Source organism: Globicephala melas, chromosome X (genome assembly GCF_963455315.2).
Source record: "Globicephala melas chromosome X, mGloMel1.2, whole genome shotgun sequence".
Lineage (NCBI taxonomy): Eukaryota > Metazoa > Chordata > Mammalia > Artiodactyla > Delphinidae > Globicephala > Globicephala melas.
In genome coordinates this window covers 67,792,481-67,817,722 of record NC_083335.1, presented here as the reverse complement: position 1 = coordinate 67,817,722, position 25,242 = coordinate 67,792,481, and the positions used below count along the sequence as shown (strand labels likewise).

Here is a 25,242-nt window from a genome sequence, read left to right as displayed (position 1 = left end):
GTGCCTGCTGATGGGAAGGGTGAATGGCAGAGATGAATGGGAACCGCCAGACCCCAGAGGAGGAGGGGGGTTTGGAGAGAGCTAGAAGAGGGCCTTCGGGGGAAAGGGAGGACGTGCCAATGTGGCCAGGCAGAGCACACACAGGACCCAGACCTGGGACACTCCGCTGGCTTGACTGCAGGGATGGTAACAGAGGCTGGCCCAGAGTCCCCACCACAGGATGCCACAGATACCGTTCTGGAAAAGGCTCTGACGTGGAGCAGCGCCCCGCCCCGGCCCCCTACCCCGACCCCGACCCCTACCCCTCCAGAGAGAAGGCAGAACACAGAATATGAGAGGTGCTTTAATTGGAAACTGCTGTGAAACTGGGGCGGGGCGGGGGCAAAACAAGGGGGAGAGGAAGCCCTAGCTGAGGCAGAACAGGAGGGAACGAGCTTGGCCACAGCTCCAGGGCCCCAAAGGTACCAGCTGCTCCTCTTGCAGGAAGACGCTGGGCTCAACCTGTGAAACAGCAGAGTCAGGGAAGAGCCTGAAGCCAGGGCCAGCCCCCAGCCCTGCTCAACAGCCAGGACTGTGGGAAGGGGTACGGTGTGTGTAACACTCACTTCAAAGGGTCTGCAACTTGTCAGCCAGGTACTGCATGGCGGCTGCAACAGGGACAGGCATTAGCAGGCGCTCCAGACAGAGGGATACAGAAGCCCGTCCCCCATCTCCGTGAGGAACCGCCTAGCCCTGATACCTGAAACCTCTCCAGACCCGATGCAAAGAGCTCTGGGCCTGATCACTCCCCACCACCCAAATTGAATGTGGAACCGGTTCCTAAAGGGAAACAAAATGTGCCAGCAGCTCTCATGCTGTGGGCCGTGCCACAACCACTCAGAACTTGTCACACACACAAACAAACAATCCAACAAGAACCTTAGAAGCCACACCAAGCAGCAGTTCAAGGGAAAAATCAACGAGGCATCTCTAAAAGTCCTATCAGAAGGACATTCCCTAGGACTGGTCTGGTTGTCAAAGTGTGCATGCAGTCCAGACAGTACTTTGCTATTTGTACACACGCCCAGTTGTACATGCACAGCCAGCTCCAGGGCCAGGCCTGAGAGGTTCTCCTCCCCACAGGGATGATCGTCCCTGCCAGGCCCACCGCACCTGCAGCCCACCCCCACCCCAGGTGCCCACCCGGGTTCTTCACTAAGACACCGCTCTCCGGCCCTGGTTCCTCATACCAAGTTGCTCCTTAAGTTCGTCTACTTCTCTCTTTAGCTCGAGACACTAGGCCAGAAGACAGAGGAGGAAGAGAAATGATTAGTATACTCTGGCCTCCTCTCTCCTCCACCTTCTCCTCTCCCCCGGGCCCTCCACCCCAAAGCCGGGTGGTTAGACTGGCAAGGGCTCCTCAGTGGAAAGGAGGTGGGCTCCCTCCGTGGGGTACGTGATGGGGGCAGGGGAGGGGGAGCCCACACATGTCAGCTGAACTTGGACCCAGATCCCACCCTCGAGTTTGGGCCTGCATTTCCAGGATGCAGTGGAAGCATTACCCAAGGACAGCAGGGCGTTCCCAGTGGCTGCTGCTGCGTTTCCGGTCTTGGGGGATGGTCAAGTGGCCCCCGGTCACCTGAGAGGGAAAGGACACACAATCCAGCTTCCCAGGCTCCCAGTGAGGTGGAAAGGGCCAAGCGGGCTCTAAAGTGAGGTGAGGCAGCACCACCCTCTGCTGGCAACCAGCCGCCCCTGCTCCGCCCAGCAGCCGGAACCTTGTCTCTGGGCCTGCTTCCCCTGTTCCCTGGGGACAGCCATTTCGCCACTGTGGTCCCCAAACAATGTGGCTCTGGATTCGACCCTCCCAGAGCTGCAGCCACAGCCAGCACGTGGGAGAGCAATGTGGCCGAACAGGACTTAACAGAAAAGGCTGTTCCCCTGCAAGTCTACACCCGGAGCAGCTGTTTGGGGCACTGCCACCGATCACCCCGGCCGCACAAACCCCACACAGAGGATGATGTGGCTCAAGGCCAGCCCTGCCAGCACCCCGTCTTCTGTGGGAGAAGCTGCCTGGGAGCAAGGCTGTGCCCCCGGCAGAGACAGAGGCAGAGGTTTCTGTCCTCAACCCCTCTTCCCTCCCCTCATATCAAAACCACGACACTCACCTGAGGGGGCAGGCCCCCTGGGCATGACTTCTCCCTGGTTCAGGGCCAAGGGTTCTGAGTTTCCTGGATCTTGGGGGCCTCTGGTGTTGACGTCGCCACTGCTGGCTTTTCTACGATGCATGCGCAGACAAGATGTCCCTGGCCTGTGAGTGAGCAGCTGAAACAAAAATTTCTCACCGATTTGGACTAAGGAAGTGTGTGTGTGTGTGTGTGTGTGTGTGTGTGTGTGTGTGTGTGAGAGAGAGAGAGAGAGAGAGAGAGAGAGAGAGAGAGAGAGAGAGAGAGAGAGAGAGAGAGAGAGAGAGAGTTGTGTGATTCGGGCCAGGGTGAGGCAGGGAATTGGGAAGGGAATTGAAAGGCTGATCTCATTAGCACTTTCTCCCTCAGTCAGCCCCAGGCCAGCAGGCAGAGCTGATCTAGGCACAACAGTGGGACACTGAGAAAGCCCAGGCCCCCTGCAAGGAAGGTCTGGGGAACAGCTAGGAAGGAGGATTCAGGAAGCTGGTGAGTCTAAATACTGAGGCTTTCCGGGGAAGCTTTTAAGGGATCCCCCGACCCAATTCAGCTACCAGCCCTCCCTTCCATCCCAGCCCAAGTCTCTCAGAGGAGGCTGGAAAGAGGCCAAGGGTGGAGAACCGGGCCCAGGACACCCGAAGTGCTACCTTAATGTTTGTCCCTAGGAAAAGGAGCCCGATCTGGCATCGTAATGACCCAGTGACCGAGGGGCACCCAATGCTGACCTCTGAGGGGTGGACAGAGGCAGCATGGATGAAGACGTGTGCCCTGGGTGCTGTGGGGGGGGGGAAGAGTGGGGAGAGAGGAGGAGCATGGCCTACTCACTTGGCCCTTTGGGGCTGGGTCTCTATTTGGGTCCTTATCTTCTCCCGCCACCGCCTCAGACTCCCTTGCCCACCTGACCACGGATTTCTTCCCAGCGCCACTGTGCTTGGACTGTTTGGTTCCCGAAAGGACCAAGGTATAACTCTTGGGTCTCCCAGGCAGCGGAATACCAGAGATTGGGGGGAAGGTGGCCGGTTCCACGGGAGTTGCCGAGATTCGCTGCCCCCGGGAACGGAAGGTTCCCCCCAGGGCAAGTTTGGACGCTTCCCCGACGGATTTCTTCTCCTGGGCTCCGTTCTTCCTAGGAGTGACCTGCGGCAGGCCACCTGGAGCAGCAGCAGAAACAGAAGCAGCAGCAGCAGCAGCAGCAGCAGCTCCCGGGTAGCTGGGCTTGCTGCCCCCCTTGCCCCACAGCACGCTCTGCATTTTCTTAGGGGAAGAGATGCCCTGCTCTCCCACGCCCTGCCTTTCCACAACCGAAGAGAGTCCTCGCGGAGCCGAGGACAGGGAAGAGCCTGTCACGTGACGGTAATTCTCCCTGACTTGGAACTTCGAGTGTCTGGGAGTGTCCCCGGGATCCTCGGGTCTGCTGGGCTTGGCCTGGCCTCCTCCTCTGCGGTAAGTGCTCACCGTCATCAGCTGTGTCTCACTGAATTCATCTGAGAACTCGGAGTCGGACAGCAGCCAGGCCAGGCCTTCCGCGGAGCGCCGCTGGCGATCCGCAGCCACGTTCAACCTACGCTTAGTGCCTCTCTTAGGGTTCCCCAAGGCCCGGCCCGCTTCAGGCCCACCGAGGTGGAGAGGGCCGGCTGGAGCCGTCGACGCCTCCCCACAGCTCTGGCCGGGCGCTCCTCGACCGCCGGGACCCGCCTCGAGGCGCAGTGTCGACCCAGTGGCCTCTTTGAAGGCAGTGGACCTCTCCGGGGACGGGTACCTGCGGACGCCCAGCACGTCCTGGTCGGTCAGCTGCTGCAGGTTGGCCTCCTTGGCCGCCTCAGACTCGTCGATCAGGTCCAGGAGGTCCCTCGTGTGCTCATCTGGGGAGCCAGGTCGGCCTTCGCGGCCCCACAGCACCGGCCCTCGCGCTTCCAGCATCTCCCGCTCAGACTGGAAGCCCTCGGGGTCCGGGTATCTGCGGACGCCCAGCACATCCTGGTCGGTCAGCTGCTGCAGGTTGGCCTCCTTGGCCGCCTCAGACTCGTCGATCAGGTCCAGGAGGTCCCTCGTGTGCTCATCTGGGGAGCCAGGTCGGCCTTCGCGGCCCCACAGCACCGGCCCTCGCCCTTCCAGCATCTCCCGCTTCGACTGGAAGCCCTCGGGGTCCGGGAAGCCGCCTCCGCCCTTGCCGCTCCGCGGCTCCCCAGGCTCGGGGCCTGGGTCGGGCCCCGGCGGGACTGCGGGGCCGGCTATGCGAACGCCGGCCCGCTCCCTGACTTTTGGGCGGACACGCCTTCTCAACACATACACCTCATCCGGGGAGCTCATGTCGCGACCCGGGTGGCCCCAGAACCGGGGCGACGGTCGATGGCCCGAGTCGCGGTCGCGGTCACGGCGGGCTAGGCGGGCGGCGCTCAGAAGGGAGCGTCAGCCACCTCACGCGCCGCACGAGCTCGCCTCAAAAGAAAGGACGCGCCACTTTCAGCGCGCCTCTCACGCCCGCGCCGCAGCCTCCTCATTGGTCCGGCCCCCGCCAACCAGCGGGCTCCTTGTTCGCCCGCCCCCGTCGAGACCTAACCAATGGGGCCGAGGGCCTCTGGTTTGCTCGCAAGCCCGTGGGCGGTCCGGGCAGTTGGCTGGTGAAGGAGGTGGTGGGAGTGCCTCCCTCTGTCAAGCCTCTGGGCCCGCCTCCTCCTGTCCCGCCTCCCCTTTCTGGTTAGAGTCACAGCTCTGAGCCTCCGTTTCCCATGTATACAGGGGGTCGAGGGCGTCGGCGAGTGAGGGCGCCGGGCTCCAGGGGTGGTGAGGATGAAACGTCAAGATGGAGGCGCTGGATGCCTAGCACGCGCCGAAAGCATTTGCCAGCCTCCCTTCCACCGCAAGCCTTAAGACCCAACAGGAGAATGGGCACAGGAGTCCCGCAGTCAGTGATCAGGGGTCGGCCAGAGAGCAAAGGGATCGTATTTTTGTTCTGTAAGGTCTCTGTCTCAACTGCTCCATCAAATGTGGCTCAGCAGACGTTCCTGGCAGGCGGGTGTGGCGGATAGACTTGGGGTTGGCCTCGCTCCATCAGTCCTTCCCCCTCTCTGAGGCAAATTCAAAGAAGAGGAAATCGCAGTGGCCAGTTACACCCCAAAAGATGCTCCCCACCGCTGATCCTGGAGATGTGAACTAAAACCACGAATCGGGTTTCACACACTAGGTTGACAACCTTCAAAGAGCTTAACCATTCCGAGGGTGGGAGAGGTTAGGAGCAAACCCCTGTGGCGGTGGTGCAAGAGACGCATTTGGCAGAATCCATTGAAAGCAACTTAGTGCCGGCACGGACTCTGTGCCTGGCACTCTTCTAAGCGCTGGGCATAAATAATAATGCATCCGCGTGACACGCCTTTAACTATAGTACCAACTATTACTGGCCTCTTCCCGGTGAGGAAACAGGCACTGAGAGGTTCGGCCACTGGCCCAAGGTCATTCGGCTCGTGGGGATCAGCGGCAGGATTGAAACCAATCAATCTGACTCCAGAGTCCTTGCTTTTAGCCCAAGATCTGTAAAAGGAAGGAAGAAGGAATCTATTTCCTCTATGCTCCTGCAAGTCCGCTGCCTGGTACTTCTTCCGGAGACACGCTGGTACCTGTAGTGTACAAGAACACATGCACAAGGGTGTTGGTGATGGGAAAAACTGGGAACGCTCCAAATTCCCGTCAGTAAGGAAACGGATGAATGCAACGTGGCTTAGCATCCAGTAGCATAAAGCGTGGCAGTCCAACGGAATGCATCAGGCCATTCTCACAGCTTTCAAAAGCATTCGCCTGACTTCCAACTGCAAGTTGCAGAACGATGGCTTTGGATTCACGTTTGTAAGTTAAATCACTTGCGTGCGTGGGCACACGCACACACACCAGTCAATCCTATGTAATATATGAGAATTCATTTAAGTATATGTACAAGTATGTTTTAAAGTTTTGAAGGACGCACAACCAAGGCCTACCAGTTGTGATGGCGGTGGGTGTGGATAGCCAGGTGTCTCTCAATTTTTCTTGGAGCTGTCACTTCTCAGCTCCCCTGAGCTGAGCAGTACTGATGTCTGGGGAGTGGTGCCTCCCTTGGTTTCTATACGGCCCATGGGTGTTAGAATTTCCCGTGTCTGCCACCCCACTCCTACTCTGACACCGCTCCATTCCTCCCATACCTTCCTTCTGCTCCTTCCCGTTCATACTCCTCTGTCTTCAGTCACCTCTCTCTCCTGCAACCTGCTCTGGCTGACCTCCTGGAGAGTCCTGGGGTGTCTGAACCCCTCTTGCCTGTGGAACTCAAAGGCCCAGTTTTCTGGGTCTGCACCTGAGAAGCTGGCCGTGCTGGAGAAGTTTCAGAGCAGGGGAGATTGGGTGCACTGTAAATCTGCAATCCTCCTCCTCGAGCCTGCCCCCGATGGTGCCTGCCCGTTTGTGGATACCGCCCTCTTCCACTTCTCCCAGTGACTTTTTAAGTCGTGGTGTGCTATTTCAAATATGTTAAAATGGATAAGGAAGGATATAGCAAAATCTCCTGCATCCACCAGCACCCTAGGAAACATTACCAGTGGATTCAGTGGAAGCCTCCGTCTTCCCTCTCACCATTTCCATTCCCTTCCTCCCTCCCCCAGAGAGAGACTCCCAGAACTTCTTCTCACCTTCTCCACTCTCTTCGTCCCTGTGGCTCTCCTACCTCCTCTTCCCCTGCATCCCATACGTCTCCAATGATGTCACTAATCTCTGCTTTAGCCCCCTATGCTCACCAGGATCCAATACTGCTTTTGACTTACTCTCTTGGCCTGGGGTGGGAGCCAGTGTCAGAGGTTCCTCTTGGCTTTCCCCACCGGGATAGCTCTTACCCCACAGAGCAGTGACCTGTCGGGAGCCACATAGGAAGTGCCTTTGAGTCTCAGCACGGACGAGACCCTTAGTGTCAGCAAAGCTGGTGCTGTCAGGTATAAATATGGAGAGGCAAAGTTTTCCTCTGCAAAGCTGATGCTGTTGGACATAAAAATGGAAAAGCAAAGCTCTTGTTTGCAAAGCTTCCTGAACACAGGGTTTTCTACACTCCCCCTACCCTGTTGTTCCATGAAGAGCAGCTCCCTCCTGGTGGCTGGTGCCGTGTAATTGGTCTCTCTTGCCCAGTGCTGTAAGCTGGGCCCTCTCTGGAGGAGAAACCTGGGTTCCCGAAGACATGTGACTAGAGCCGGGGCCCCGCCAGTTGGCGAGGGAATCCCAGGGCAGGTGCTGGGCGTGGAGGCCACGGGGGCATGGGCTATCAAGGTGACAGAGAACTGATCTTCTCTGGGGGCGCTGCACCTTGCTCACTCGCACACCTCACATCTCCCTGCTTGGCCCCGGAGGATGGCTGGTTAGCCAGAGACGGGTAAGATTCCTCAGGGAAGGAACAACCTAAGACAGGCACAGTCGCAGAGGGGCCATCAGGAGAGAACTTGGGGGCCAACAGAGGTGGGGCACAGACCCTCACCCCCCCAACTTGTCCCCATGGCTGCTTCGCTTCCCACGCCCAGCTCAGATGGGAACCCAGGTGGCAGATAAGAGACCTGGCCAATGGCAACTGCTCTTCCGCCGCAGCAGGGCTTTGTTTCCCATTTTCTCCGTGGACCACAGCTTTCCTCTGTGTGGAAGCAAAGCTTTGCTCTGTGTGATTCCCCTTGTTTTCCCCTGCCTTTGCCTAAGGTGATTTTTGTAGGATTGTTATTGGTGTTGGGAAAAATGTATAGTTTTAATGCAGGGGTTTAAGAAAAACCCCAAGTTAGGGTAAAAACCAAGAGAAGAATTGTAGCTACTTCGGCTTTTTTAATGATTATATTTGTTGGGGAAATATAATGGTGGGAATATTTTTGCAGTAGCTTTTGATTTTAAAAGAAGAATTGCAAGAGTTATGGCCTCCCAGTGGAGTTATACACATGCTGGGAAATACTTGGGTATGGTGGCAAGGTTTTATGCAACAGTAGCTTTAATCAATGAGTTCATGGTACAATGTCCGTTTCCATGGCCTTCTAGAAGTATAAAAAATAATGTACATTGTTTGGATTATAATGATAGGGTTAGAAAATCTGTGGATGAAATGTTGTATTTTTGCTTTTAATTGTTAATAGAATTATTTGCTTAAGTTTATAGCTTGATTGAGCAGAATGTGCAGGTACAAGAACACCTTAATTTTTTGAGAAGAATGAAGAAACCGTAAACAGAGTTCCTGACGTAGATGTGACCAACATGGACTTAACCTGTTTTGAGAGACTCTGGGCGATGGGAAAATTACCTAACCTGTTTTAATCAATCTGCTGATGTAAATTACCTTTGTTTTGTGGCCTATGTGGGGGAGTTTTTGGTGTGGGAATGAGGATGTTGAATTTGAAAATGAGATCACTTTATAGTATAAATGCTTTGAAATCACGAAGAATAAATTTGTCAGAGCCTTGCATCCTTTGAGGTGTCTTGTGCTCTGTCCACGCCGACTCCGTCTTCCCCTTTGGGTGAAACCTGTTCAGCTGGGGCTGGTCCTCGGCAGTGACCCAATGTGGAAGTCATTGCTCCAACTGCCAAGTGTATCACTTATCATTATCAGCTTGGGGACTGGAGAAATGACCGCTATTTTGGTCCAGGGACCCATTCAGCTCACTGTGAACCGGTCTCTATTCCCAACTCCTTTTAATGTCAGGGCCTCATAAGCCCCATTCTAATGGGGCCCCATCATGACACTTTGGGCCTCCTGGATCAATGTCAGCTCAGATCCTGTGTCCGGTAGTAGTAGAAGTGTCTGGGTCTTTTTCTAGCCTCCGGGTACAGTCACCTGAGAACTGGCAGTCATTCTCTTTAGGGACGGTCATAACCCACTGCCTTGTTTCTGGATCCTTCCTCCTCAGGACTCATCCACCTCTTCAGTGGGGCCAGTCTCTGAATTGGCTGAGGACCAGGAACTGAGCAGGAGACTGTGGCTTTTTAGCGGGATGATGGCCCTCCTTCTCTTGCATTCTTGCCTTTTGCTGGCTGTCGTTGCCCCTAGGGAGCCATGCTGTCTGAGCCATCTTCTCAGCTTTCTGCCGGTCAAGCAGGCACTCTTGACTGCCCCTCTGACCTTGCTGGTCGTTACTGGAAATGTGGTCTGCTGGCATCTCTTGGTTAAGAGCTGCCCTCTGCCCTCTATCATGTCAGAATTCGTTGGCTCCCATGGGTGGTAATGAGCCCAGGTCGGGACCACTTTCCTTCCATCATTGGCATTGGCCTCCAGAGGGGAGCAACCACCAAACTTCTAGTGATGCTGGGGCCCCTCTCACCAGAACACTCCTGATGGCTTTGGTGAGTGATGTGTCCTCTCAGCCCTACAGTGGGACATGTGTCCTACAGTGGGATGTGTCCTCTCAGCCCTACAGTGGGACATAACCATGAGGCCATGTGACTGGCCTCACCTTTTCTGTCCGTTCTAGCATGTCTGCATCACTCAACCTTTTTGTTCCTTCCTCTGCCATCTGCCAATCCAAGGCAGGCATTTCCACTTCTCTCCTTATGGGCCATCACTTTCTCAAAGTTTCAAAGGGCCAGTCTGGCAGTGAATTTCCTCCACCTCCTGGAGTCCTTGCCCGTGTGTTAAATCCCATGGCATGAGAAAGCGCCTCCGCTCAGTAAAACTTGCTTATCCACTCTTATATTCCTGTCCACTTGATCCAGCACCCTCAAAATCCAATCCCAGGGATATTGCCCTGCTCCTGCCAGTACAGGCTTGTTATTTCTTGGTGTATAATTTCTTTTTCCCCTTATCAGGCTCGGCATATCCCAGTGAGTTTATGGAGAAGACATGAGGGTTTCCCTGGGAGAGGCGTCTGTCACTTTGTGGGGGAGCAGACTCTGTAGCATCTACCAGCACAGGGCATGTGTTAGCTCTTGCTAGGGAAGGAAGGGCCACCCTGCAAGCTTTGAGGCCTCAGGACGTTTGGATCTGATAAGCCAACGTTTGGAGACATCCATGCCAATATACCCGGCCTACATTTCAGAGTCTGAAGTTTTTCCAAAAAGGGCCCTGACCTTCCCATAACAGGCCTGTGTTTGTCAAGGATGTATACATCTCTGGAGTTCTGCACTTACTGTTATCGCATAATCTGTGAGCTACTCAGCTGTCTCTGCAGGAGGCAAGGGCATTTTGTAAGCCACCAAGAAAACCCCATGAATCTTACACTTGGCCCTTAACTGTTTGGTAATGTCCCTTAGTTTCTCATTATGTCTTCGCAGGGCGCCAGTATAACAGTGATGAACAGCCGCCTCTGCCCTCCCTATAGACATAGTGCCCTCCCTACCATTCAAAGGCCTGAATCATCTCACAGGCCACAAGTAAGACCCTCCACGGGGATATTTTTCAAGGTACGTATGGATAAAACCTTAAGGAATCAGGAGGTAACCTTGTGCTAGAGATTATCCATGCCCCACATAACACTCAAAATGGTACGCTCTTTGTCATTTGGGCAGTGAGTGAGCTGGTCCATAAACCCCATCTTATAGCTAACTTCTCAGACCACTCCTGGTACCACTTTTGTTAGTTTGGGTCCTCCAAAAATACGGACACCAAGGCATGATTGGACATGAACGAACATGATGGGAGAATGGCATGTGAAGGATAAAGGAGAAGGAGCAGGAATGAGTCTTCTTCTTCAGGGTGCGATGCGGGTCTGACGTCTGTAAGAGAGACGTGGGGGAAAGGAGGGTCAGATAAGAAGAATCTCAGATGCAGTTTCGTTCTAACAGTAAACTTTAGTTCCGTTTAGTTTAGTTTGTTCAGGCTCATGTGGAGTCCCCACCCTACAGCTGCCATTTAGAGGAGTCCCTGTCCTGAAGCAGTATGCCCCTGCCATGCTCAGTCACTGGCTGGGAGCTACCCAGAGGATGTGGGATCTTGGCACAAACAATGGTGGTGCCAGAGAAGTGGCAGCTGGCACTTGCCAATCTACTATGTTCCCTGCAGTGGATCGGAGGGGCATGTTTCTATGGCCACCACAAGGAAGCAGAAGTCAAAGGTGACTAACATTTCCGTTTTGAGTGACTTTGTGGTGGGGAGCATAAGGACACAGGAAGTAAAGAAAGATTGGGAGGGAAATGATGGGATTTTGGATACATTAAGGTTGTGTTTCTTATAGGACATGCAGGTGGAATTAGCCAGAATGCACTTAGAAATTTGGTTCTGGAACACCAGTGAGGGGTCAAAGCTAGAGAGAGATACAGACTTGGGAGCCATTCATTCCCTCAGTAAACTTTTATAGCAGTGTTTTTTCAAACGTCACCATAACCTTAGAAGTTCCTTGCATGGAAGCTCCAATTCCTTTCCCTTCACCCTCCTCAGAAGTAACCTCTATCCTTTGTCTTCAGCGTTCCCTTCCTTTTCTTTAGTTATTCTCTACATAGGTTCATATTCCTAACAACGTTGGTTTTGCTGCATCCTTTGGTCTTTATGTAAATGGAATCATTTGTGTTGTTTCTGACTTCTCCCGTGTGATACTGTGTAACTGAGATTCATCCCTGTTGTCGCATGTGGCAGGCACTTGTTCATTTTCATTGCTGTACACTGTTCCACCAAATGAATATACAGTAGACTCTCATTATCATGATAGTTATTTGCAGTCTATAAAGTTGCCATGAACACTGAATTAGGCAATCCTGAAACATTGCTCCTAAGGGAAATATAATTTCAAGTTCCTACCATCCGCTGGTCACAACATTTTCATCGACTGATCGCTGCGTAATCATGTTTCATGTGTGTTTCTGTTTAAAGGCACTCTATTTAATACAAATATTATTGATTCATTAACACTGACCTCACAGCCAACAGCATTATAAATCATGCCTGAACAAGGTTTATGTAACACACATATTTTCTTGAGTGCACGTCATAGTCATTTTGCACTCAAGGACACTAGACAGTACTTCAGCACTAAGCTTGGAGGCCATCTTTAATTATGAAATCACCAACAAAGAAGCACAAAAATGCAAACTATGTGGCACCAAATAAATCATGAAAAGGACACTTGCTTGCAGTATGAGACTGAAACCAGAAGGCAGGGCGTCACCTTGTTTGACCTCAGTTGGGAACATATTCCACCAACTCAAATTTTTCACAGCTCTCTCGAATGAGGAGGAAAGCACTCTGGTACTGATTTGTGGTTAAAAATGAATTTTAGCAAATAGGGGAATTTGCAAGTATGGAATCTACAAATAACAAGAATCAACTGTATCTCAACCTATGTATCCATTCTACTGTCAATGGGTAATTTGGGTTGTTTCCATTTGGGCAGATATTATTCATAGCGCTACTATAAACATTCTGGCGCATGTTTCCTGGTGCCCACGTACAAGAGCCTTCCAGGGCAGAGCTTTCCAACTTTTGGACCTGGGACTTTGAGGCCTTCATCTCCAGAGACAGCCAGACAGCAGCCCCTGGACCGCTTGGTTCTGGCCCTGAACAACTTTGTCATCTTACTCCTGTATGCCATACAATCATCATTTTCTGTGTGAGCCATAGAATCAAATGGCTGGGAAGCTGTGTTCCAGTGCTCATACTTAGGACTGAAATTGTCATCTCATAGGGAAAGAAGATTTCCAACATTACTAGATCATGCCAGAGTTTTTACAATGGGGTCATGCTAATTTCTACTCCTATCAACAGTGTTTAACTGTTCCACATCCTCATCAACATTTGATATTAACAAAGTACAAAATTGTTGTCAATCTTGTGGTAGTGAAATGGCGTCTCATTGTAGATTTAATCTGCAATTTCTTGATTAGTAATAATATTAGTAATAATATTGAGCAGCTTTTCATATGCTTGGCCTTGGGGATTTTCTTGTCTATGAGGTGTTCATTTAGTGTCTTTTGCCCATTTTCCCCTTGGGTTGTTTGCATATTTATTTGTGGAAGTTCTTTATGTATTCTATACTTTAATTCTTTGATGATTTCATGTTATGTAAATATCTTCTAGTTTTTAGCTTGCCTTCACTCTTTTTATCATACCTTTTAATGAACAAAAGCACTTCTTTTTAATTTTTCACAGCACTTTATTATGAAAAGTTCCATACAAGAAGATCACGGGACTTCCCTGGTGGCACAGTGGTTAAGAATCTGTCTGCCAATGTAGGGGACACGGGTTCGATCCCTGGTCCCAGAAGATCCCCTATGCCACGGAGCAACTAAGCCTGTGCGGCACAGCTACTGGAGCCTGTGCTCTAGAGCCTGCGTGCCACAACTGCTGAAGCCTGCGTGCCTAGAGCCCATGCTCCACAACAAGAGAAGCCACTGCAATGAGAAGCCCGCGCACCACAACGAAGAGTAGCCCCTGCTCACCGCAACTAGAGAAAGCCGGCGCGCAGCCACAGAGGCCCAGCGCAGCCAAATAAATAAATAAAATTGTAAAAGAAAGAAGAAGATCACAAGATGATCCGGGAAAGTTGAGGGGGTACTTGCTGATCATGGACCACCTTCGCTCTCACCAGATGTCCTTGCTTCCCATTTCATTGAGAGTATACAGGCAATCAGAAACAAACTTCCCTCATTCATAAATAGTTTTCTCTATTTTGGATCATTCCTATCAGCATACAAGTATGTTGTCGTTTCTCCCAATTAAAGAAAACCTTCTTTTGATTCCAATTTCCCTTCAAGCGACACCATTTTTCTCTGCTCACCTTCACATAAAAACTCCTTAAGAGTCAGTGTATACTTGCTGTGTCAAATTCTTCTCTTCTCATTCACTCTTTCTCTCCTTTCCATTTAACAATTCTCTATTGAGGGCTTACCACATGCCAGGTACTGTTCTAACACATGGTGCTACATCACTGAGAAAAACAGATGACGTTCCTTCCCTCAAGAGCTTACATTTCTGTCATAGGCCTATTGGCAATATTTTCTCAATCTTCAACTATGTCCATTCCTTTGTTGTTGGAAATCACTTTCCTGGACCCAGTTTCAATCTTTATTGGTTGCCTAGTGTCGCTCCTAGAACACTCCTTTACCAAACCCCTAAGTGGGATCTTCTGCTTCCTAGAACTAATGTCTTCATTGTTCTTGGTTTACCACAGTGTTTTGATGGGACTCATTCTCCAGGTACCATGGGTGATAATTTCTTTTAAGACTTTGCATGAACAAATATTACCTTTAATATTACCTTTAATTTCATGCTTATTTGATAGCTGATATATAATTTCAGGCTGAAAAGTTTTCTGACTTTCAATGTCACTTTTGAGAATGCTGGTACTATTTTGCATGCCATTATGATTCCCAAGCCTTTATGTATGACACATTTAATTTTTTTAGTTACATATATTTTGATTTATTACATAGTAAAATTAACTTTTTTGTTTTCAGTACCATGAGTTTTAACACATGGACAGATTTGTGTAACTATCACCACAATCAGGATACAAAACAGTTCCATCAGCCCCAAAATCTCCCTCATTCTGCTGCTTTGTAGTCAAACCATCTCCCCCATCCCAAAGCTCTGATAACTGGTGATCTGTTTCCCATCCCTATAGTTTTACCTTTTCCAAATATTATACAAACACAATCACACAGTATGTAACATTTTGAGACTGGCTTCTTTCATTTAGCATAATGCATTTGCGATTCATCCAAGTTGTTGCATGTATCAAGAGTTCCTTCCTTTGTATTGTTAAAAAATGTTTCATTTATAGATGTATGGTTTTATTCGTTCATCTGTTGAATAACATCTTGATTGCTTTCAGTTTGGGGTGACTATGAATAAGGTTTCTATGAACATTCTGTTAACATTCTATTAACATCCATAGTGTGCACTGGGAAGCGAGTTCCTGTGATGGCTGTCTCCAGCCTGTAGTTAGCTTCACTCTCTCCAGAGTGTCTGCAGGGACACATGACCTGGAATGACTGTCTCTACTGGTCAGAGGCAGGTCCAAGGTCTAAGCTAGCTCTGTTTCCTCGAAGTGCACACACACTCATTGGTAATGGCCTCAGCTCAGTGGGGGGCAGTGCCGGAGCAAGAGGGGCTAGAACATAAGCCTGGTACAGGCTGGGTGGGGCACTGGGTACATTCTAGGAATCCAGCCAGAGGCCTGGGCAGCAATCAAGCCCACCTTCTCCAGGGAGGGATTTGAGGGGAAGGATTAAGTCCCACGAACGTTCTTTTCTGACCCTGAGGTCTGTGACTGTCCCATCCCACCTGTGGTCTGCCCACCTGAACTCATGCCGTGGACTCTGGAAGGGAGTCAGGGTGAGAATATGGGGGAAGGGTGGACCCAAGTGCTCCCCATTGTCCAGGTGCAGTCACTCCTTACTTTCCATCCTCACTGCGCCCATCCTGCCCCTGTCCCGGGTAGCTCATGTTGGGTGGCCTCATATATGGGTCCCCTGATTCTAAGATGAGCTACTCTGAGGAGCCACCCTTCCCAATCTCATTCCATCCACACCCACAGTAGTTGTCAGACATCATAGGATCACAGAGTAGGATCGAGAGCCACCTCCAGCGAATCCAACATTTCGAGCATCCCGACACCCTGTCGTGGGGGTTGGTGACTTCTGCATCATCCCCCTCCTATGTTTTGGGAATTTAACGACAACCTTTGAACAAAACAGATCCGAACCTTGCTTTTGCTCATTCAATGCCTTACAGAACCTGGACCAGCCTCTACTCCCTTTACTCCCTGAATCACATCTTTCTCCCTCAAGGGAGATTACCCCTGATTACATTTATTCACACACAGGGACACACCGTCACCAACCTTGAATAGCCAATCTACCATCATACCCCCTTTTGTGTAGTAAAACACCGGTCTTTCAGGAAGGGTGTCAGGCAGAACCACCCTTGCCTCACTCAAACACAAATCTGTCCCTCTGAGTCTCAGGCTGGTACAGCCCTGGGTCCTGGCTGAGGGAAGGAAGTGCTCCCCAACCTCGAGTGAGGGGGAAATCGAACATGGAGTTCAGACTCAATCTCGTGTGTCCTAAAGAGGCAGTCTGGGAGATTGAGCTGGGACACGGAAATATCATTTCCAGGAAAATCTGTGTCACGGGGCTGGTGGAAGAGTATTTGACGGGGACCATGCAACAACACAGACCTACTAACCACACTCGCCATAGAACCTGACAGGCCAATTTCCACTCAAGGGTGTACAGACGACCCGGCTGGAGGAGGGTGGTCAGCTGGCTAGGGCAGGGAGGATGTGAATGCTTCCAGATTGGAGCTCTGGAAGGGGGTCATGAGTTCCTGCTGATGGGAAGGGTGAATGGCAGAGATGAATGGGAACCGCCAGACCCCAGAGGAGGAGGGGGGTTTGGAGAGAGCTAGAAGAGGGCCTTCGGGGGAAAGGGAGGACGTGCCAATGTGGCCAGGCAGAGCACACACAGGACCCAGACCTGGGACACTCCGCTGGCTTGACTGCAGGGATGGTAACAGAGGCTGGCCCAGAGTCCCCACCACAGGACGCCACAGATACCGTTCTGGAAAAGGCTCTGACGTGGAGCAGCGCCCCGGCCCGGCCCCCTACCCCGACCCCGACCCCTACCCCTCCAGAGAGAAGGCAGAACACAGAATATGAGAGGTACTTTAATTGGAAACTGCTGTGAAACTGGGGCGGGGCGGGGGCAAAACAAGGGGGAGAGGAAGCCCTAGCTGAGGCAGAACAGGAGGGAACGAGCTTGGCCACAGCTCCAGGGCCCCAAAGGTACCAGCTGCTCCTCTTGCAGGAAGACGCTGGGCTCAACCTGTGAAACAGCAGAGTCAGGGAAGAGCCTGAAGCCAGGGCCAGCCCCCAGCCCTGCTCAACAGCCAGGACTGTGGGAAGGGGTACGGTGTGTGTAACACTCACTTCAAAGGGTCTGCAACTTGTCAGCCAGGTACTGCATGGCGGCTGCAACAGGGACAGGCATTAGCAGGCGCTCCAGACAGAGGGATACAGAAGCCCGTCCCCCTATTCCCGTGAGGAACCGCCTAGCCCTGATACCTGAAACCCCTCCAGACCCGATGCAAAGAGCTCTGGGCCTGATCACTCCCCACCACCCAAATTGAATGTGGAACCGGTTCCTAAAGGGAAACAAAATGTGCCAGCAGCTCTCATGCTGTGGGCCGTGCCACAACCACTCAGAACTTGTCACACACACAAACAATCCAACAAGAACCTTAGAAGCCACACCAAGCAGCAGTTCAAGGGAAAAATCAACGAGGCATCTCTAAAAGTCCTATCAGAAGGACATTCCCTAGGACTGGTCTGGTTGTCAAAGTGTGCATGCAGTCCAGACAGTACTTTGCTATTTGTACACACGCCCAGTTGTACATGCACAGCCAGCTCCAGGACCAGGCCTGAGAGGTTCTCCTCCCCACAGGGATGATCGTCCCTGCCAGGCCCACCGCACCTGCAGCCCACCCCCACCCCAGGTGCCCACCCGGGTTCTTCACTAAGACACCGCTCTCCGGCCCTGGTTCCTCATACCAAGTTGCTCCTTAAGTTCGTCTACTTCTCTCTTTAGCTCGAGACACTAGGCCAGCAGACAGAGGAGGAAGAGAAATGATTAGTATACTCTGGCCTCCTCTCTCTTCCACCTTCTCCTCTCCCCTGGGCCCTCCACCCCAAAGCCGGGTGGTTAGACTGGCAAGGGCTCCTCAGTGGAAAGGAGGTGGGCTCCCTCCGTGGGGTACGTGATGGGGGCAGGGGAGGGGGAGCCCACACATGTCAGCTGAACTTGGACCCAGATCCCACCCTCGAGTTTGGGCCTGCATTTCCAGGATGCAGTGGAAGCATTACCCAAGGACAGCAGGGCGTTCCCAGTGGCTGCTGCTGCGTTTCCGGTCTTGGGGGATGGTCAAGTGGCCCCCGGTCACCTGAGAGGGAAAGGACACACAATCCAGCTTCCCAGGCTCCCAGTGAGGTGGAAAGGGCCAAGCGGGCTCTAAAGTGAGGTGAGGCAGCACCACCCTCTGCTGGCAACCAGCCGCCCCTGCTCCGCCCAGCAGCCGGAACCTTGTCTCTGGGCCTGCTTCCCCTGTTCCCCGGGGACAGCCATTTCGCCACTGTGGTCCCCAAACAATGTGGCTCTGGATTCGACCCTCCCAGAGCTGCAGCCACAGCCAGCACGTGGGAGAGCAATGTGGCCGAACAGGACTTAACAGAAAAGGCTGTTCCCCTGCAAGTCTACACCCGGAGCAGCTGTTTGGGGCACTGCCACCGATCACCCCGGCCGCACAAACCCCACACAGAGGATGATGTGGCTCAAGGCCAGCCCTGCCAGCACCCCGTCTTCTGTGGGAGAAGCTGCCTGGGAGCAAGGCTGTGCCCCCGGCAGAGACAGAGGCAGAGGTTTCTGTCCTCAACCCCTCTTCCCTCCCCTCATATCAAACCCACGACACTCACCTGAGGGGGCAGGCCCCCTGGGCATGACTTCTTCCTGGTTCAGGGCCAAGGGTTCTGAGTTTCCTGGATCTTGGGGGCCTCTGGTGTTGACGTCGCCACTGCTGGCTTTTCTACGATGCATGCGCAGACAAGATGTCCCTGGCCTGTGAGTGAGCAGCTGAAACAAAAATTTCTCACCGATTTGGACTAAGGAAGTGTGTGTGTGTGTGTGTGTGTGTGTGTGTGTGTGTGTGTGAGAGAGAGAGAGAGAGAGAGAGAGAGAGAGTTGTGTGATTCGGGCCAGGGTGAGGCAGGGAATTGGGAAGGGAATTGAAAGGCTGATCTCATTAGCACTTTCTCCCTCAGGCAGCCCCAGGCCAGCAGGCAGAGCTGATCTAGGCACAACAGTGGGACACTGAGAAAGCCCAGGCCCCCTGCAAGGAAGGTCTGGGGAACAGCTAGGAAGGAGGATTCAGGAAGCTGGTGAGTCTAAATACTGAGGCTTTCCGGGGAAGCTTTTAAGGGATCCCCCGACCCAATTCAGCTACCAGCCCTCCCTTCCATCCCAGCCCAAGTCTCTCAGAGGAGGTTGGAAAGAGGCCAAGGGTGGAGAACCGGGCCCAGGACACCCGAAGTGCTACCTTAATGTTTGTCCCTAGGAAAAGGAGCCCGATCTGGCATCGTAATGACCCAGTGACCGAGGGGCACCCAATGCTGACCTCTGAGGGGTGGACAGAGGCAGCATGGGTGAAGACGTGTGCCCTGGGTGCTGTGGGGGGGGGAAGAGTGGGGAGAGAGGAGGAGCATGGCCTACTCACTTGGCCCTTTGGGGCTGGGTCTCTATTTGGGTCCTTATCTTCTCCCGCCACCGCCTCAGACTCCCTTGCCCACCTGACCACGGATTTCTTCCCAGCGCCACTGTGCTTGGACTGTTTGGTTCCCGAAAGGACCAAGGTATAACTCTTGGGTCTCCCAGGCAGCGGAATACCAGAGATTGGGGGGAAGGTGGCCGGTTCCACGGGAGTTGCCGAGATTCGCTGCCCCCGGGAACGGAAGGTTCCCCCCAGGGCAAGTTTGGACGCTTCCCCGACGGATTTCTTCTCCTGGGCTCCGTTCTTCCTAGGAGTGACCTGCGGCAGGCCACCTGGAGCAGCAGCAGAAACAGAAGCAGCAGCAGCAGCAGCAGCAGCAGCAGCTCCCGGGTAGCTGGGCTTGCTGCCCCCCTTGCCCCACAGCACGCTCTGCATTTTCTTAGGGGAAGAGATGCCCTGCTTTCCCACGCCCTGCCTTTCCACAACCGAAGAGAGTCCTCGCGGAGCCGAGGACAGGGAAGAGCCTGTCACGTGACGGTAATTCTCCCTGACTTGGAACTTTGAGTGTCTGGGAGTGTCCCCGGGATCCTCGGGTCTGCTGGGCTTGGCCTGGCCTCCTCCTCTGCGGTAAGTGCTCACCGTCATCAGCTGTGTCTCACTGAATTCATCTGAGGACTCGGAGTCGGACAGCAGCCAGGCCAGGCCTTCCGCGGAGCGCCGCTGGCGATCCGCAGCCACGTTCAACCTACGCTTAGTGCCTCTCTTAGGGTTCCCCAAGGCCCGGCCCGCTTCAGGCCCACCGAGGTGGAGAGGGCCGGCTGGAGCCGTCGACGCCTCCCCACAGCTCTGGCCGGGCGCTCCTCGACCGCCGGGACCCGCCTCGAGGCGCAGTGTCGACCCAGTGGCCTCTTTGAAGGCAGTGGACCTCTCCGGGGACGGGTACCTGCGGACGCCCAGCACGTCCTGGTCGGTCAGCTGCTGCAGGTTGGCCTCCTTGGCCGCCTCAGACTCCTCGATCAGGTCCAGGAGGTCCCTCGTGTGCTCATCTGGGGAGCCAGGTCGGCCTTCGCGGCCCCACAGCACCGGCCCTCGCGCTTCCAGCATCTCCCGCTCAGACTGGAAGCCCTCGGGGTCCGGGTATCTGCGGACGCCCAGCACATCCTGGTCGGTCAGCTGCTGCAGGTTGGCCTCCTTGGCCGCCTCAGACTCGTCGATCAGGTCCAGGAGGTCCCTCGTGTGCTCATCTGGGGAGCCAGGTCGGCCTTCGCGGCCCCACAGCACCGGCCCTCGCCCTTTCAGCATCTCCCGCTTCGACTGGAAGCCCTCGGGGTCCGGGAAGCCGCCTCCGCCCTTGCCGCTCCGCGGCTCCCCAGGCTCGGGGCCTGGGTCGGGCCCCGGCGGGACTGCGGGGCCGGCTATGCGAACGCCGGCCCGCTCCCTGACTTTTGGGCGGACACGCCTTCTCAACACATACACCTCATCCGGGGAGCTCATGTCGCGACCCGGGTGGCCCCAGAACCGGGGCGACGGTCGATGGCCCGAGTCGCGGTCGCGGTCACGGCGGGCTAGGCGGGCGGCGCTCAGAAGGGAGCGTCAGCCACCTCACGCGCCGCACGAGCTCGCCTCAAAAGAAAGGACGCGCCACTTTCAGCGCGCCTCTCACGCCCGCGCCGCAGCCTCCTCATTGGTCCGGCCCCCGCCAACCAGCGGGCTCCTTGTTCGCCCGCCCCCGTCGAGACCTAACCAATGGGGCCGAGGGCCTCTGGTTTGCTCGCAAGCCCGTGGGCGGTCCGGGCAGTTGGCTGGTGAAGGAGGTGGTGGGAGTGCCTCCCTCTGTCAAGCCTCTGGGCCCGCCTCCTCCTGTCCCGCCTCCCCTTTCTGGTTAGAGTCACAGCTCTGAGCCTCCGTTTCCCATGTATACAGGGGGTCGAGGGCGTCGGCGAGTGAGGGCGCCGGGCTCCAGGGGTGGTGGGGATGAAACGTCAAGATGGAGGCGCTGGATGCCTAGCACGCGCCGAAAGCATTTGCCAGCCTCCCTTCCACCGCAAGCCTTAAGACCCAACAGGAGAATGGGCACAGGAGTCCCGCAGTCAGTGATCAGGGGTCGGCCAGAGAGCAAAGGGATCGTATTTTTGTTCTGTAAGGTCTCTGTCTCAACTGCTCCATCAAATGTGGCTCAGCAGACGTTCCTGGCAGGCGGGTGTGGCGGATAGACTTGGGGTTGGCCTCGCTCCATCAGTCCTTCCCCCTCTCTGAGGCAAATTCAAAGAAGAGGAAATCGCAGTGGCCAGTTACACCCCAAAAGATGCTCCCCACCGCTGATCCTGGAGATGTGAACTAAAACCACGAATCGGGTTTCACACACTAGGTTGACAACCTTCAAAGAGCTTAACCATTCCGAGGGTGGGAGAGGTTAGGAGCAAACCCCTGTGGCGGTGGTGCAAGAGACGCATTTGGCAGAATCCATTGAAAGCAACTTAGTGCCGGCACGGACTCTGTGCCTGGCACTCTTCTAAGCGCTGGGCATAAATAATAATGCATCCGCGTGACACGCCTTTAACTATAGTACCAACTATTACTGGCCTCTTCCCGGTGAGGAAACAGGCACTGAGAGGTTCGGCCACTGGCCCAAGGTCATTCGGCTCGTGGGGATCAGCGGCAGGATTGAAACCAATCAATCTGACTCCAGAGTCCTTGCTTTTAGCCCAAGATCTTTAAAAGGAAGGAAGAAAGAATCTATTTCCTCTATGCTCCTGCAAGTCCGCTGCCTGGTACTTCTTCCGGAGACACGCTGGTACCTGTAGTGTACAAGAACACATGCACAAGGGAGTTGGTGATGGGAAAAACTGGGAACACTCCAAATTCCCGTCAGTAAGGAAACGGATGAATGCAACGTGGCTTAGCATCCAGTAGCATAAAGCGTGGCAGTCCAACGGAATGCATCAGGCCATTCTCACAGCTTTCGAAAGCATCCGCCTGACTTCCAACTGCAAGTTGCAGAACGATGGCTTTGGATTCACATTTGTAAGTTAAATCACTTGCGTGCGTGGGCACACGCACACACACCAGTGAATCCTATGTAATATATGAGAATTCATTTAAGTATATGTACAAGTATGTTTTAAAGTTTTGAAGGACGCACAACCAAGGCCTACCAGTTGTGATGGCGGTGGGTGTGGATAGCCAGGTGTCTCTCAATTTTTCTTGGAACTGTCAGTTCTCAGCTCCCCTGAGCTGAGCAGTACTGATGTCTGGGGAGTGGTGCCTCCCTTGGTTTCTATACGGCCCATGGGTGTTAGAATTTCCCGTGTCTGCCACCCCACTCCTACTCTGACACCGCTCCATTCCTCCCATACCTTCCTTCTGCTCCTTCCCGTTCATACTCCTCTGTCTTCAGTCACCTCTCTCTCCTGCAACCTGCTCTGGCTGACCTCCTGGAGAGTCCTGGGGTGTCTGAACCCCTCTTGCCTGTGGAACTCAAAGGCCCAGTTTTCTGGGTCTGCACCTGAGAAGCTGGCCGTGCTGGAGAAGTTTCAGAGCAGGGGAGATTGGGTGCACTGTAAATCTGCAATCCTCCTCCTCGAGCCTGCCCCCGATGGTGCCTGCCCGTTTGTGGATACCGCCCTCTTCCACTTCTCCCAGTGACTTTTTAAGTCGTGGTGTGCTATTTCAAATATGTTAAAATGGATAAGGAAGGATATAGCAAAATCTCCTGCATCCACCAGCACCCTAGGAAACATTACCAGTGGATTCAGTGGAAGCCTCCGTCTTCCCTCTCACCATTTCCATTCCCTTCCTCCCTCCCCCAGAGAGAGACTCCCAGAACTTCTTCTCACCTTCTCCACTCTCTTCGTCCCTGTGGCTCTCCTACCTCCTCTTCCCCTGCATCCCATACGTCTCCAATGATGTCACTAATCTCTGCTTTAGCCCCCTATGCTCACCAGGATCCAATACTGCTTTTGACTTACTCTCTTGGCCTGGGGTGGGAGCCAGTGTCAGAGGTTCCTCTTGGCTTTCCCCACCGGGATAGCTCTTACCCCACAGAGCAGTGACCCAATGTGGAAGTCATTGCTCCAACTGCCAAGTGCATCACTTATCATTATCAGCTTGGGGAGTGGAGAAATGACTGCTATTTTGGTCCAGGGACCCATTCAGCTCACTGTGAACCGGTCTCTATTCCCAACTCCTTTTAATGTCAGGGCCTCATAAGCCCCATTCTAATGGGGCCCCATCATGACACTTTGGGCCTCCTGGATCAATGTCAGCTCAGATCCTGTGTCCAGTAGTAGTAGAAGTGTCTGGGTCTTTTTCTAGCCTCCGGGTACAGTCACCTGAGAACCGGCAGTCATTCTCTTTAGGGACGGTCATAACCCACTGCCTTGTTTCTGGATCCTTCCTCCTCAGGACTCATCCACCTCTTCAGTGGGGCCAGTCTCTGAATTGGCTGAGGACCAGGAACTGAGCAGGAGACTGTGGCTTTTTAGCGGGATGATGGCCCTCCTTCTCTTGCATTCTTGCCTTTTGCTGGCTGTCGTTGCCCCTAGGGAGCCATGCTGTCTGAGCCATCTTCTCAGCTTTCTGCCGGTCAAGCAGGCACTCTTGACTGCCCCTCTGACCTTGCTGGTCGTTACTGGAAATGTGGTCTGCTGGCATCTCTTGGTTAAGAGCTGCCCTCTGCCCTCTATCATGTCAGAATTCGTTGGCTCCCATGGGTGGTAATGAGCCCAGGTCGGGACCACTTTCCTTCCATCATTGGCATTGGCCTCCAGAGGGGAGCAACCACCAAACTTCTAGTGATGCTGGGGCCCCTCTCACCAGAACACTCCTGATGGCTTTGGTGTCCTCTCAGCCCTACAGTGGGACATGTGTCCTACAGTGGGATGTGTCCTCTCAGCCCTACAGTGGGACATAACCATGAGGCCATGTGACTGGCCTCACCTTTTCTGTCCGTTCTAGCATGTCTGCATCACTCAACCTTTTTGTTCCTTCCTCTGCCATCTGCCAATCCAAGGCAGGCATTTCCACTTCTCTCCTTATGGGCCATCACTTTCTCAAAGTTTCAAAGGGCCAGTCTGGCAGTGAATTTCCTCCACCTCCTGGAGTCCTTGCCCGTGTGTTAAATCCCATGGCATGAGAAAGCGCCTCCGCTCAGTAAAACTTGCTTATCCACTCTTATATTCCTGTCCACTTGATCCAGCACCCTCAAAATCCAATCCCAGGGATATTGCCCTGCTCCTGCCAGTACAGGCTTGTTATTTCTTGGTGTATAATTTCTTTTTCCCCTTATCAGGCTCGGCATATCCCAGTGAGTTTATGGAGAAGACATGAGGGTTTCCCTGGGAGAGGCGTCTGTCACTTTGTGGGGGAGCAGACTCTGTAGCATCTACCAGCACAGGGCATGTGTTAGCTCTTGCTAGGGAAGGAAGGGCCACCCTGCAAGCTTTGAGGCCTCAGGACGTTTGGATCTGATAAGCCAACGTTTGGAGACATCCATGCCAATATACCCGGCCTACATTTCAGAGTCTGAAGTTTTTCCAAAAAGGGCCCTGACCTTCCCATAACAGGCCTGTGTTTGTCAAGGATGTATACATCTCTGGAGTTCTGCACTTACTGTTATCGCATAATCTGTGAGCTACTCAGCTGTCGCTGCAGGAGGCAAGGGCATTTTGTAAGCCACCAAGAAAACCCCATGAATCTTACACTTGGCCCTTAACTGTTTGGTAATGTCCCTTAGTTTCTCATTATGTCTTTGCAGGGCGCCAGTATAACAGTGATGAACAGCGGCCTCTGCCCTCCCTATAGACATAGTGCCCTCCCTACCATTCAAAGGCCTGAATCATCTCACAGGCCACAAGTAAGACCCTCCACGGGGATATTTTTCAAGGTACGTATGGATAAAACCTTAAGGAATCAGGAGGT

At 53.4% G+C, this 25,242-nt stretch overlaps 2 protein-coding genes across 2 annotated transcripts; both read right to left on the bottom strand.

Moving 5' to 3' along the window:
* Positions 1-380: 380 nt before the first annotated feature.
* On the bottom strand, positions 381-6,359 carry LOC132594463 (uncharacterized protein CXorf49 homolog). Its single transcript, XM_060292034.1, has 8 exons — positions 6,335-6,359; positions 4,176-4,543; positions 2,988-3,968; positions 2,148-2,304; positions 1,542-1,618; positions 1,230-1,275; positions 606-647; positions 381-501 (listed from the first exon to the last, which is right to left on the bottom strand). Exons 1-7 carry the CDS (start codon positions 6,357-6,359, stop codon positions 607-609), a joined length of 1,695 nt encoding a protein of 564 aa, XP_060148017.1. The 3' UTR covers positions 381-501; position 606.
* Positions 6,360-16,768: 10,409 nt separating this feature from the next.
* LOC132594462 (uncharacterized protein CXorf49 homolog) lies at positions 16,769-22,704 on the bottom strand. The gene is made up of 8 exons (XM_060292033.1): positions 22,680-22,704; positions 20,521-20,888; positions 19,330-20,313; positions 18,533-18,689; positions 17,927-18,003; positions 17,615-17,660; positions 16,994-17,035; positions 16,769-16,889 (listed from the first exon to the last, which is right to left on the bottom strand). The coding sequence occupies exons 1-7, from the start codon at positions 22,702-22,704 to the stop codon at positions 16,995-16,997; spliced, it is 1,698 nt and encodes a 565-aa protein (XP_060148016.1). The 3' UTR covers positions 16,769-16,889; position 16,994.
* Positions 22,705-25,242: the final 2,538 nt, after the last annotated feature.